This window comes from Triticum dicoccoides, chromosome 7A, assembly GCF_002162155.2.
Source record: "Triticum dicoccoides isolate Atlit2015 ecotype Zavitan chromosome 7A, WEW_v2.0, whole genome shotgun sequence".
NCBI lineage: Eukaryota > Viridiplantae > Streptophyta > Magnoliopsida > Poales > Poaceae > Triticum > Triticum dicoccoides.
In genome coordinates, this window is record NC_041392.1 from 19,732,047 (window position 1) to 19,745,987 (window position 13,941).

Consider the following 13,941-nt stretch of genomic DNA (forward strand, 5'->3'; position numbering starts at 1 on the left):
CATACTTACATGTTTACTCATGGATCATCATGCCAATGCTGTACATGCTAAGGCAAAAGCCAGTGTACTTATGTCATTAATTTCCATGAAAGAGGAGGCAATCGACGGGTTCAATTAAGATGCAGTTTTCCCAGGAACCAGTGCTGCTTAGAATCTTATTAGTTGCTGTCTATTATATGCCATTTGCTGTCTCAATGCTTCAGTTGCTAAAGACCACTTCTTAGGAAGGACGGCCATGGTGTTAAGATTTTATCGACAACCTTCGCTGTGCCTTTCACTGGACCGGTACAGTATCTTCCATGTAAAGTGAAGGAAATGCAAAATCAGCTGTGAGGCCCCACCTCCACAATTTTTCTATGGTGTTAAGATTGGAATGGTGTTTGCCGGGAAAAAAGACTTGGTTGGCATGGAGCTCTGATGTGCTCCGTCAAGAATTTGGGGAGATCGACTTGCAAGGCGCATCTCGATTGACCATATTTTGCAGTTTTCCTTTATCTTCGGACTCGACTTCAAGACATTACTGTCACTTAACACTATTTTTATATTGGTGCAATATTTTCTTGTCTGGCCTGGATTTGGATTCTAGATGAATTCGAATTGTGTCTCCTCCATAAAATCTACAGAATAATATTCGTGATTATATTGGTAGGATTTTAGTTTCAAGGATTTAACAAAACTTCTATTTTTATATATGGGATTTATTTCTTCCATTATTTTGTGGCATGGCAACCAATGTCAGCTGCCACATTGGCCTCCTAAAGTGGATTTTACAAAAATAAATTCAGGATTTTTAAAATATTTGTGCCTTCTTCAAAATTTTGCTGTCCCATTCAGGTGCATTAGGAACCATGTCCACCATAGCATTTTCAAGCGGTAGATTAACAACTTGTGAGTTTTTGCTACAGGCTGCGAGAAGCGTTGCTTATCCTTTTCCAAATTAAAAGTGTGCTAATTTCACAAGCTATATTAACCAAGGTGTAAATTGAACATCTAAAATAAGGTGAATCTAAGAGACATGTCCCTGGGCCGGGTAAGAGAAAGACGGAACATGACTTTTAAAAGTTCAAAATCTTACACAGGCACATAAAGACTGAGCTTGTATGTTGGGTCACGTTGTGAAGTCTTACCCTTCCATCCATTGTTCAAGACGGATCCAGGCCTAACTATGCTTACAGAAATTATTAGTTCCAACTTCAGAGTAAGATAAGAAAGGAACTGCGAAGCACCAACCAGTTTGATCAATGCCTCGACAACACTTTATGGGGCTTTTGTCAACCGGGCGAGTCAGATATTTTTCGTACACATCTAAAACATTATTGTTATAAATGTTTAACATTTTCAAACACATGGTTAACATTTTTTTCCAAAATCATTATTCATGTCTACTTTTTTAATAGACATGATACTTGTTCACATACATCTAAAACATTAACAATTATTTCAAATACATGATTTTTTTTTTGAAATATTTTTTTGATGTTTGCTTTTCTCATATATATTGTACATTTGTCGTATACATCTGAGACATTATTTTTCATGCACGCTAGACATTTTTCAACTCAATGATGTACTCTTCTTTTTCTTAAATACATATTTTGATGTCTACTTTTTTTTCATACACACAATATATTTTACATATACATCTAAAACATTATTTTTATACATGTTTAGCATTTTTTATATACATGATTAACATGTTTTTCAAATAATTTTTTGATATCTACGTTTTCAATAGACATTGTAAATGTTTCATATACATCTGAAACGTTATTGATAAACACATTTAACATTTTTTTTAAATACAAGATTTTTTCGAATAACTAATTTTTATGTGTATATTTTCATACACATTGTACATTTTTTGTATACATTTGAGACATTATTTTAATGCATGTTAGACATTTTTCAACTACATGTTGTACATTGTTTTTCTTTAATGCATGTTTTGTTGTCCACTTCTTTTGACACACACTGTATATTTTTCGTATAAATCTGAATCTTTTTTTCTCTAAAAGTTTAACATTTTTCAAATACATGATTCACTTTTTTCAAATACATTATTTGATATCTACTTTTTCAATAGACAATGTATATTTTTTTCATATACATCTGAAGCATTAACTTTATACACATTTAACATGTAGCAAATACATGTTTTGTTTCTCAAATAACTATTTTATCTGAGTAGTTTTTCCATACACATTGTACATTTTTCGTATACACCAGAAACATTATTTTGACGCATGGTAGACATTTTTCAAATATATAATTAATATTTTTCCAAATACATTTTGTATATGTCTTACATACATATGGAACATTATTTTTCTTCATGTTTAACATTTTTCATAAATATGACTAATATTTTTTGGGAATACACTTTTTGATGTCTAGTTTTTTAATAGAGATTCTACATTTTTCATATACATTTAAAATTTTATTTCTTTACACTTTATCATTTTTCAAATACATGGTTTTATAAATAAATTTTTTTGATTTGTACTTTTTCATACACATTGTTCATTTTTTGTATCCAAAAATTATTTTTATGCACATTTAGCATCTTCCAATACATGTGTTTGAATACACATTTCTTTTGCAAATACACACTGAAACATTTTTATAATGATATTGAAAAAAAAATAAAAAAATCATGGAAATCTTAAATTAAATTAAAATTTGATTGAAATAAAAAACATAGTGAAAAAAATGAAAAGGAAACAATTCCTGCTTATCGCCCGTTGGGGGACGCTTGCTCTCTTATTGCTTGTTGGGCCAAGCCCATCTACGCGAGCGCTCACTTGTGCGGGAGCGGAATCATGAGTGACACAACTTTAGCTACCGCGTTAAGCGACATAGAGTCGTGCTCTATGACGCAGAACGACACAATTTTAATGCTCGGAAGAAGGTGCAGGAGAGTCAAGCTTGACCAGTGGGCGACCTTTGGTTCAATGAGTAACACCGCCAACAAGTTAAACGTCGATGCTCCATTCGATGAGAAGGCTGGAACTGGGGGAGCTGGCATGGTTCTACGTGACGAAAAGGGCCATCTCATTCTCATGTGTCTCTTCTTGCTGATACCTGCACACACGTAATAGCCCTCCTCAAAGCTGAGCTTTGTTGCCTGTATGGAGAGCATTACACCACCATATGTCACACTACCATATATGCATGAAGCTCCAAAACCTTTCATCGCCGCGAATGATTCTGGCTGCCAAAGCAATCATGCAAACTGAAGTTTGGATCGCCGAATCCTTCTATTGTTGGTGAGATCAAGCGACTCCTCCAATTAGATCAACATTTTACCACGGTGGTGCGTCATGTGTGCAGCAATGTGGCTCATTACCTTACTTTGATAGGACACCCTAACATGAGAACCGATGTGTGGTTGGGTTCATGCCAGAACCAGTGCAATTCCCACAGTTAAACAATGAAGTTGTCTTTTCCTCACAAAAATGTTTTCTTTTAGTTTAAATAAACTCTGTAGCTTAGCGTCGGGCGAAATCACTAGTTAAGGGGTACCCTTTGCAAAAGTCAACCCAACCTCTTTGGCATTGGTGCATTGCATGTGCGCCATTTGTGGCAACCTGGATGTACTTTTTTATAGATTCACTTATTCAAAATGTTTTATTTCTTAAAACAAGCATCTAAATCACGAACTGTCTTCATCATTAGATTTTCCATGTCGAGATCTTCAAAACTAGATCCCATGTTAGTAGGTTTCGACGAAGATCTTTATTCACAACAAACCAAAAACAAAAAATACATTTAAAATATTTCCGGTAAAAAAATGGAACTGAAAGTACTAGCAACAAAAAAATGAGTAATACAAAAAGAAGAAGAAAAACCAAAGCCCGCAACATGCATTTTTTTACTTTCTTTTTCTTTTTCTCGAGAAGCACTTTTTTGCATTCTCATGGAAGCAAATATGTGCTTCTGCTGGAAGAAACATTTTTTTTCGAGAAGCATAATGCAGAAAGAAATCTATGGTTCCACGAGAATTAAATATGTGCTTTCTCAGGGATGCATATATTTTTCTTTTCGAAAAGCAAATATGTACTTCTCGCGGAAGCACATAAGTTTCTCCTTTCCGAAAAGCGCGGCGGTGCTTTGGGGGAAAATACTCCAATATCTAGTTATAACTAGAAAAAAACTGAAAAAAACAAAAAAATAATCTAAAACCCATAAAATACGTACACAAAAATAAAAAAAAACTAAAATCATAAAAAAGCCCAACACGCAAGGGGTAACCATCTGGGCCAGGGTTAACGATCTGACCAACTAGGCTTGGGCCAGGCACTGAGGCACACCGACTGGCTTGGCCGGAGAGAGCGGGTCGACGGAGGGGCGAGGCAGACGACTTTGCCGCCGGCGAGGGTTAGGGGTAGGACGATGCTTCGCCTCCGGCCGACCACCCACCGGCTGTACAGCGACTGGACCGCCCTGCCCGGCCAAGCCCCCACTCGCTTGCCGCGGCCACCAGGAAGTGGATCCTCAGGCCCGGCGCCCGGATGCGACGACGAGGTGAGCCAGCCATGATTTATCCTTGTAATCCATGAGCAAATCTGAACCGAGTTTCTTTACCCATGAGCTCTACCTTGATTAAGCATCCCCAAACAATTGCCAGCGTCAGCCAAGGGAAATTGTTTGTTCTGATTTGATGCTGCTTCCACTGACGAAATGTGCGTCATTGCTTTTGGGGTTAGGAACAAGTGACATTGCTCAGATGCTTGTGACATTGCTTTTGGGGTTAGGAACTCGGAACATCACTCAGAGGCTCCTGACATATATGATTGTTGCCCTTTGACAGATTATTAATGATCCCTGCATCTTGTTACTAGTATTACTGATGGTAGCTACCTGTGACAGATTCCAGATTTACCTGTGACACATTTGGAATACCTGAATACATGTTTTTCTGCCGCTCCTTGTCAATAACTGATCTGTGACGACAAAGGATAATTTCAACACGCGCAGACCCCTGCGGCCCTGTCTTTTAATTTCTCTGATGTTCTGTTTTCGAGTTTTATGTTTGGTCAGTCAACTCATGTTGGGCTCACCGATATATCTTTGACTAATTATAACCAATAGCCTGGGAATAGTTTCTCATTATTGGTTGCATAATAGGAAGGCTGATGTTGAGCCTGAACCTGCACAGATATGGCAGGGTTTGACGCCCATCATCACCGACACAAATGATGTGGCTCCGTTTGCTGAAGAAAGAGCTTGGATTGTGGCTGTTGCTTGCCTCAAGCTGCTCTAGGCAACTGGAACCATGCCGCTAGTTTGCTGCCAGCGGGTAAGCTACTGTACTGCTCAGGCATATCTGAATATATCCTTATGATTGTTATTACTTAACAGTGGGTGTTTCACAAACTGTATGTGCATGTGATGTGCTTAAAATTCTAAACATGCTGCCATCCATGTATTTCCAAACCTTCTCCTAGAGAATACCTTGTTAAAAACAAAACAAAAAAAAAAAGTAGAGACACATTATGGACTCTGAAGGAAGCAGGCAGAACCTTGGTATGTCCAACGGCTTTATGGCTCTGCTCCCGGGCAGAACTCTGCTTGGTTGCACATGGGTAGGCAGTAGGCTGTTGAAGGCATTGGCTCTGTGCCTCGCCTCTGTATCACTGTGTGCATGCCGTGCCACAGTATGGAGACCTTTATCATCACAGTGCTATGAAGCAGCACCTTTAGGCCCTGTTTGGTTCAGCTTTTATCAATGGATTCCGCTGCCGCGCAGCAGAATCTGAACCAAAGGGCGAACCCAGCAGAATCCTATTCCAGAAATCCGCTGCCAAAATCTGAACTAAAAGCAGAAGCAGCCCAGGACGTGCTTTCCAAAATCTTATTCCGCTGCGGGCCAAAATCTGAAAAAGTTGTATCAGCTGGTTTGCCAAATGACCTACATCTTTTTCACATCAGATTTTCCACAGTTGTTTTTTCACAGCAGATTTTTCACAGCTACTTTTAGAAATCCACAGCCGAACCAAACAGGGCCTTAATGCTTGGGGCCACGGGCACACACGGGCGCAGAGCCGGAAAATAATTGAGCTTGCTAGCTTGCATTGACTTGACTTGGAGCTTCAGCTGGCTGCCTCTTCAACAACAAAGACTGGCTTGCATTCTCTGCTCTCACCAAGCCATGACTCTGCTCTGGTGATTTCAGATCCTGAAGCAAGCGCACAAGGAGGAGTTCCAGATCTACATCGATTACAGGTCAGGTTCGTTGCCCTTAATTTGGTTTTGCTCCTGGGTAGCTATGTCGATGCAGAAATGAGCAGTTTTCCTTACCATCACAAGCCAGGTATGGTGGCTGTTCTTTAGATCTGATGGGTACCTCAAGTTGAAGATCAGCCACACCCATGACTCCATGATGGTTCAGGATCTCCATGATGGTTAAGCTTCAATGACAACCTCAACAGCCCCAAGTCATTAGGTCTAGTTTTTTTGTGAGGATCCATGAGATTATTCTGATGGTTTCAGATTCGCAAATGCACAAGGAGGTCGCCTACATGGATCATATCTAAGCCATTTCGAGGCAGGTCTGTCATCATTCGGAATTTTCTCGCTATCTTAGGTTGTATTAGGAACAATATATCTCCCTTGGCGCAAACAAAATACTTTGTGACTAATGCATTGTCATTTCTTCCAGCTTTGTAAGCACAATAAAGATTTCTCCTGCAAGGAAGAGCTTCTTAATTTGTGACGACGCCAAGGTCTGTCGAGCAGGAAGGTATGTTCAGGTTTTAGTTACCGTCCATCATTTCCCTTGGATTCACAAAGAATCTGGAATTAAGCTGTAGCATAGTTGTTCATAGTGCTCATTACTGGTGACATACTTGGCAGTTAGCACATTATATGCTCTTGCATTGTAGTTACCATAATGTTGGGATTTCTAGCCTTGCAAAGTCAACATTCTTGTTTTTCTTTGAACCTGATGTTGTGTGTTATTTAGGAAGTATAGTTTTGGATATTACAATCACACAGGTTGGAACCGAGCCCTGCAATACACCACCAAACAACACCTTCCTACCAATACCATACTGTTCTAGCTCGCGCGCTACTCCGTTTTCTTGGGGCAACTCCTGGAGTAACAGCCTGTTTCCTTTATAATGCAGCCGATCACAGAAAGATTTCTCTTGGTACACCAACACGTTGACTACTGGGCTGCAGTTGCTCTGCACACAACCACAGGGGTATTGTAGATTACACCTTATGCACCTCTTTTAGACAAGTCAGAGCCTTGGCTTCCTCTGCACTTATGCACCAGTTAACTGAATTCCATGCAGACAGGGTTACTCTCGCAAGTAAACCCTGGTTAAAAAGGCATAGTTTGCTGAACGCAGTTCCACCGTGATTCTTACTCTCACCTGATCCGCTTCTCTCACCTGAGCCAGTGAGTACGGCGCTTATCTCCTTCCTCGCCTCACTAGAACAATCCAGCTGAAAATTTTAATACGCTCATGGCGTAAGTCGATATGGCCTGGACTACAGACTTATCAACACCTCTTTCCCACCTATATAATCACTTGTCAGACTAATCTTAAAAACATTTACAGCTTCTCTCCTTTACCAACCGGAATTTTCCATCCTTAACACGACCCTCCTGAACTGGAAGTCCAAGATACTTTTCTTCGAAGCTGCTCCATCAGCTTCCGAACATTTATTTCCCCAAAACAATGAGCATTTTGTCAGGCTTAACAGCATGTCTACAGCAGGTTCCAGATACATTCTTGTTGTTTAAGGATCTCCTAAAATACCTTTTAACTAAAGTTGCTTTGGTTATGGTTTATTGATTTCTCCTCATGACTCTTATGACATTATAACATTTCTTTCTTTATTCATTTTCTTGATTCTATGCATCTTTCTTTCTTGCAACTTAATCAACAACTCTAGCTATTTGTTTCTCCATATGTTGAGGAAAGTATGGAGCTGTACATTAGCCAACTCTCTGAAATTTGAATTATTCATATTGGCGAGCTTTCCTGGCAAGTAGATTGGTTCACACTGTCTTAGTTGGTTAAAATTTCAACATTTTTTTTCTTTTTGCATTTTAACTTCTATGCCCCTTAGGGAAGCAGAGTATGCATTGTCACTTATTTGGTCAAGTTCTCTCGTTCTTATCAGCTAATAACATGAAGTTTGCTCCCGTTGACTATAGCACAATGCTAAGTGTTTTAAAATTCTGACAGACGTGCATGTTGCAAGAACGGTTTTGTTTGATTATGTGGGTTAGAGTTAGATAGGTAACAGTATGAAATAATATTGTAGGAGGATTACTTTGAAAGGTTCTTCTAAATTTATTTTTCTATTGTGGTTGGAGTGTTTTGGCAAGTGCTTGCTACTAGCACAATGCACTAACGGTTTGAGATAGAGAGAGCCACATTAAAGAGCAGTAGTTGCACATGAGTAGGCTGTTGATGTCTTGAAGGCATTGCTTTGTGTCTCAGTATCACTGTGAATTCCACGGTACGAACTGCTGAGCACAGAGACCGTGCCATGAAGCACCTTTCATGCATGGGGTCCATGAAACGTTGAAGTAATTGGATGTAAACACAGGCACAATGATTACAAATAATGTAGCATGTCGGAAATTAATTTAGCTTCATCCATCACGAGAAGACTAGCATCTGACTTGACTTGGAGCTTCAGCTGGCTTCTTTTTGGGATGGCTTCAACTTCAACAGGACTAGCTTGCGTTCTCTGCTCTCACCAGGCCATGACTCTGCTTTGGTGTTTTCAGATCTGAAGCGCACAACGAGGAGGTCACCACAGGTCCAAGTCGGGCCGGATTTACATCGATTACAAGCCAGGTGCGTTCCCCTTAATTTGGTTTTCTTCCTAGGTAGTTCTATGGTAATAACAGTACCATCACAGTGCTAAAACACCTTCAATGCATTGGATGTGCACACATGCACAGTGGTTTCAGAAAATGCAGCATGTCGGAAAATAATTGAGCTTCAACCATGAGAAGACTAGCATTGACTTGACTTAGATTCACTGGCTGCCTCTTGAGATTGCTTATTCAACAAGGCTGGTGTCTCACCAAGCCATGGCGCTGTTTTTGTGATTCAGATCCTGAAGCGCACCACAGGTCGAAAGCTGTCCGGATCTACACCGATTACAATCCAGGTGTGTTTCCTTTAGTTTGGTTGTGTTCCTGCTTCTCTTGTCAATATCCTAGGTAGCTAGGTCGATGCAATAATAAGCAGTTTTCCTTTGCCATTATAAGCCAGGTATGGTGGTTCTTTGGTTTTGATGTGTAAAAGGAACAAAGAGGACACCTCAATTTGAAGATGGAACCCAGCTACTTGTCAGCAACAAGAAGCAAGCACACTCTCAGTCATACCCATGGCTTCATGAGAGTTCAAGATCTCCATGATTAAGATTCAGTGACAACAAGACCAGGCAAGCCACTAGGTCTCTTCTTTTGGGAGAAGACTGTTCTGGTGGTTTCAGATTCAAAAGTGTACAAGGAGGTTACCAAGATCGATCAGATCTAAGCTATTACGAGGCAGGTGCGTCGTCCTTCACTAGTTTTCTGGCAATGTTAGGTTGCACTCAGAACAATGTTCCTGGGTGCAAACAAAATCCACTTCTGCGGTATCTTTTCAAGTTGGCTAGCCTAGTATACTTTGTGAATATTGCATGGCGATTTCTTCTAGCACGTTAAGCACAATAAAAATTTCTTCTGGAAGAAGGACGGGCTTCTTAATTTGTGGGGACACTTTATTTTAGTTGCCACTCATTGTTTCCCTTGGATTCACAAATAACCTTAATTACTCTGTATCACAGAATCATAGTTGTTGATAACGCTCGTTAGTGGTTGTATACTAGCCTCCCAAAGTCGAAATCTTGTTGGGTGAGGATCTCCTAAAGTGAACATGATGGCTCCTATTAGTTGAAGTATTTTAATAAGGATATAATATATTGATTTCTCCTCATGATTCTTATGACATGATAGGCTTAATTAAACAACTCTGGCTATTTTTTACTCCATACATCTGGAGATATTATTAGATGGATATTGAAGCGTGGAACTAAGTTACCTGAAACTGTCACATTAGCCAACTATCTGATAGTAGAATATTCATATTGGCGAGCTAGCATGTATATCAGATTTGCTTCCTTCTTGTCTTGGTTCAAATTTCAACATTTGGGTCATTTCAAGCTCAGATGTTCCTATATGGAAGCGGATCATGCATGGTGGGTCATTCGGTACAATGTCACCCGTGCTAGTAAGATAATATCATTAAGTTTGCCGCAGTGGACTATTGCACAATCTTAAGTGTTTTAAATTTCTCATTTACCTGCCTATTTTAAGTACTGTTTTGTTTGATTGTTTGGGTGGAGTTGGATAGGTTATCAATAACTAATAAGAGTTTAGGAGGATTTCGTGAAAATTTTCTTCTTATTTAATTTCATCATTGTGGCTGGAGAGTTTTGAAGTGTTTTGGCAAGTGCTTGGTACTAGTAGGATACGCTCATGGTTTAACTAATACATCATTCACTTCATTTTGCAGTGTTCGTTCGAATTACATTGAGGAAAATATACAACTAGGCGACCAATCAACAGTGAGACATTAGAAATTCTCAGAAAGTAATGGCGGAGATTGTGATTCTACTAGCCATTAAAAAGATTGGCACTGCCTTGGCAAATGGAGTAGCAGACCAGGCAAGCACACAATTTGCGAAGTATGGGACACAACTACTAGAGCTACAAGCCAGCATGGATCGTCTTGTGAGGGAGCTTAGTGTAATGCATGATGTTCTCTGTCAAATGGACATACGAAACCTCAACAACACAGTCTATGAGAGCTGGCTGGAGGGGGTACGGAAGGTAGCATATAATACGGAGGACATGGTGGATGAGTACTTGTATCTAGTTGGTCAGGAGAATGATATAGGGTGTTGCTTTTACCTGAAGAAAGGGTTCCGAAAACCAAGATCTCTACTTTCTTTGAACCGGATAGCTATCAAGGTGAAGCAGATAGAGGAAGACCTTACACACCTGTCAGAGACAAAAAACCGTTGGGTTCCCGTGAACAATGGGGATACTAGTAGCTCAGACTACATTGTTAAGAGGTCCCAAGATCTAGCGAACATTTCACGTTCCCTTGCTGAAGATCTAGTGGGGGTCGATGAGAACAGTGAAACACTTCAGAAGTGGTTGGCAGGTGATCATTTGGAACGCTCTGTGATAGCGCTGCTTGGAATGGGAGGGCTTGGTAAAACAGCTTTAGCTGCAAATGTCTACAGGAAGGAGAGGGAGAAATTCCAATGCCATGCGTGGGTCTCCATCTCTCAAACTTATTCTAGAGAAGCTGTCTTGAGGAATATAATCAAGGAACTTTCAAGAGGTAAAGTCAGTGTTCTATCTAACACTACGGACATGGACATCCCACGTCTTGAAGAGACAATTAAGACATTTCTGGAACAACAAAAGTATTTGATCATTCTGGATGATGTTTGGACTCCTGAAGCATTTAATGATTTGTCTAGCGTGCTTATTCATAATGATATGGGTAGTCGACTGGTAATCACAACAAGGGAAAGCCGTGTTGCTGCACTTGCCTCTCAAGGACATATCTTAACACTGCCAGCTTTACCTGAAGACAAGGCATGGGATCTCTTCTGTAAGAAAGCCTTTCCAAGAGATACAAGTCATGAATGTCCTACGGAGTTGAAGCATTTGTCTGAGGAAATAGTTAGCAAGTGCAAAGGCTTGCCTCTTGTTATTGTGTTAGTTGGTAGCCTCTTGCGTGTGCGTGAGAAAACTGTGGAAGAATGGAGAAGAATAAATGCCCAATTGAGTTGGGAGCTAATTAATAATTCAAGTCTCAGTGATATAAGGAATGTTTTGCATCTGAGCTTCATATACCTTCCAACACGCTTGAAATGTTGTTTCTTATACTGCAGCTTATTTTCGGAAGACTATCTTTTCAAAAGGAAACAACTTGTACGGTTATTGGTAGCCGAGGGGTTCATCGAGGAGAGGGGTGAAAGCACACTAGAAGATGTGGCAGAAGGCTATCTGAAGGAGTTGATTGACAGAAACATGCTACAACTTGTTACAAGGAACCACTTCGGTAGGATGAAGGAATTCAGAATGCATGATATCTTACGTGAATTGGCAGTTGATTTGTGCCAGAAGAACTGTTTTGGTGTTGCATATGAGAATAAATGTGGACGGTCTCATCAGAAGGATGGACGTCGATTAGTACTGCACAAACAAAAAGATGATATTCAACAACCAGTTTCCAATATGCACCACCTTCGAACTATCATTACGCTCGGTGATAGCAAGTCATCATTCACTCTGCTACCTCTTCTGTGTAATGAGTCAAGATATATGACAGTGCTAGAATTAAGTGGTCTGCCCATTGAGAAGATTCCAGATGCTATTGGGGATCTTTTTAATCTCCGCCATTTGGGTTTGCGGGGTTCAAAGGTGAAGATGCTCCCGAAGACAATTGAGAATCTTTCAAATCTGTTGACACTCGACCTTTATGAATCTGACATACAAGAGTTGCCTAGTGGGATTGTGAAACTGAAGAAGCTTAGGCACCTATTTGCTCAGAAAACAATTGATTCAGACTGGAGAGAGCTTGCAAGTTGCAGTGGTGTGCGTATCCCCAATGGACTTGGAAATATAATAAACCTTCAGACGCTACAAGCATTGGAATTACAGGATGAGTCTGTTAGACATTTAGGGGAGCTGAGGCAAGTGAGAAGCTTGAGGTTATTGAATGTGAAAGGAATCTACTGTAGAAGTATCAGTGAGTCTCTAGTTAAGATGCAGTATTTGTCCTACCTAGAAGTGAATGCAAGTAATGAGAATGAGGTTCTCTTGTTGAATGTCCTTCTGCCAAGCCTGCAAAGGCTATGTTTGAGAGGACGACTAGCAGAAGGGGCGTTGGACGAGTCTCCTCTATTCCAAGCTGTAGAGGGACAGAACTTGTATGTATTGTATCTATCTTGGTCACAGCTGAGAGAAGACCCCCTACCATCCCTTTCTCGGTTGTCAAACTTGACGTATCTACACTTCACCAGAGCATACAATGGAGAGCAGCTGGCATTTCTCACGGGGTGGTTTCCCAAGCTGAAGGTTCTCTCTCTAGGAGACTTGCTTAGTCTGAGTCGGCTAGAGATACAGCAAGGTGCCATGGCGAGCCTGGAGGAACTATACTTAGTCAACCTCGGCAGCATGACGGAGGTGCCGGCTGGCATTGAGTTCCTCACATCCATCAAGTATCTAGGCTTTCACGAGATCAGCAGAGACTTCTTGACATCCCTGCGCCAGTGTTCTACAATCCAAGGGATACTGTCACGGGCGAAGTATTCCCTCCGAGATTGACCTGCTACTCTACTCCCAATCACCTGCCAACTAGGTGTACCATGCATGCATTACTTGCTTCCTTCCCCATCTCTAATCGTACTACCTTGACATGTTGAAATGATTTGGTGTTGGTTATATGCAGGTCACATGCCGGAAGGTAGGAAGGAAGGAAGAGGCTTCACCACGAGTTAAGGCGCTGATGCATCACACTCAATGTGCACAACACAGTGCTGCTGCTAATCTTCTATATAGTGCTTCAAATGTACTATCTCACGTCTCCACCACAGTGCTTCACTTCTGCTGCTACTATGTTCGTGTCATCGTGTGCTTATCAGCTCCGTGTGATAATAAGATGGCACTTATCGTGAGACTGACTGCGAGCGATTTGTGTTTCCACATTCAAACTACTTTACGTATGTACTGCTTATTTGTGTGCGCATATTGTAAGACAGACTTGAGTCGTGTTTCCATTTTCAGACTTTTTCGCGTGTGCTAGTTGGGAACTATGTATGATCTCGCATATTTCAGTTGTGTCTGTTAAACAAAAGTATTGGCTTGTGATTTATAATCCTCAGCTCAGATATTCATCTTCA

The 13,941-nt window shown here is 40.5% G+C and overlaps 1 protein-coding gene across 11 annotated transcripts; it reads left to right on the forward strand.

Annotated features, from left to right (window-relative positions):
- The first annotated feature begins 5,158 nt into the window (after nt 1–5,158).
- On the forward strand, nt 5,159–13,941 carry LOC119328253 (disease resistance protein RPM1-like). 11 transcript variants are annotated; one of them, XM_037601269.1, is made up of 9 exons: nt 5,159–5,299; nt 6,176–6,230; nt 6,314–6,404; nt 6,493–6,551; nt 6,662–6,742; nt 8,753–8,822; nt 9,085–9,141; nt 9,246–9,527; nt 10,533–13,941. In XM_037601269.1, the coding sequence occupies exon 9, from the start codon at nt 10,613–10,615 to the stop codon at nt 13,364–13,366; it is 2,754 nt and encodes a 917-aa protein (XP_037457166.1). In that variant the 5' UTR covers nt 5,159–5,299; nt 6,176–6,230; nt 6,314–6,404; nt 6,493–6,551; nt 6,662–6,742; nt 8,753–8,822; nt 9,085–9,141; nt 9,246–9,527; nt 10,533–10,612; the 3' UTR covers nt 13,367–13,941. The 11 variants fall into 11 exon arrangements, with proteins under 11 accessions (XP_037457166.1, XP_037457162.1, XP_037457159.1 ...); XM_037601265.1 differs by having other exon boundaries at nt 6,176–6,225; XM_037601261.1 differs by lacking the exon at nt 5,159–5,299 and having other exon boundaries at nt 5,954–6,225; nt 10,533–13,400; nt 13,491–13,941.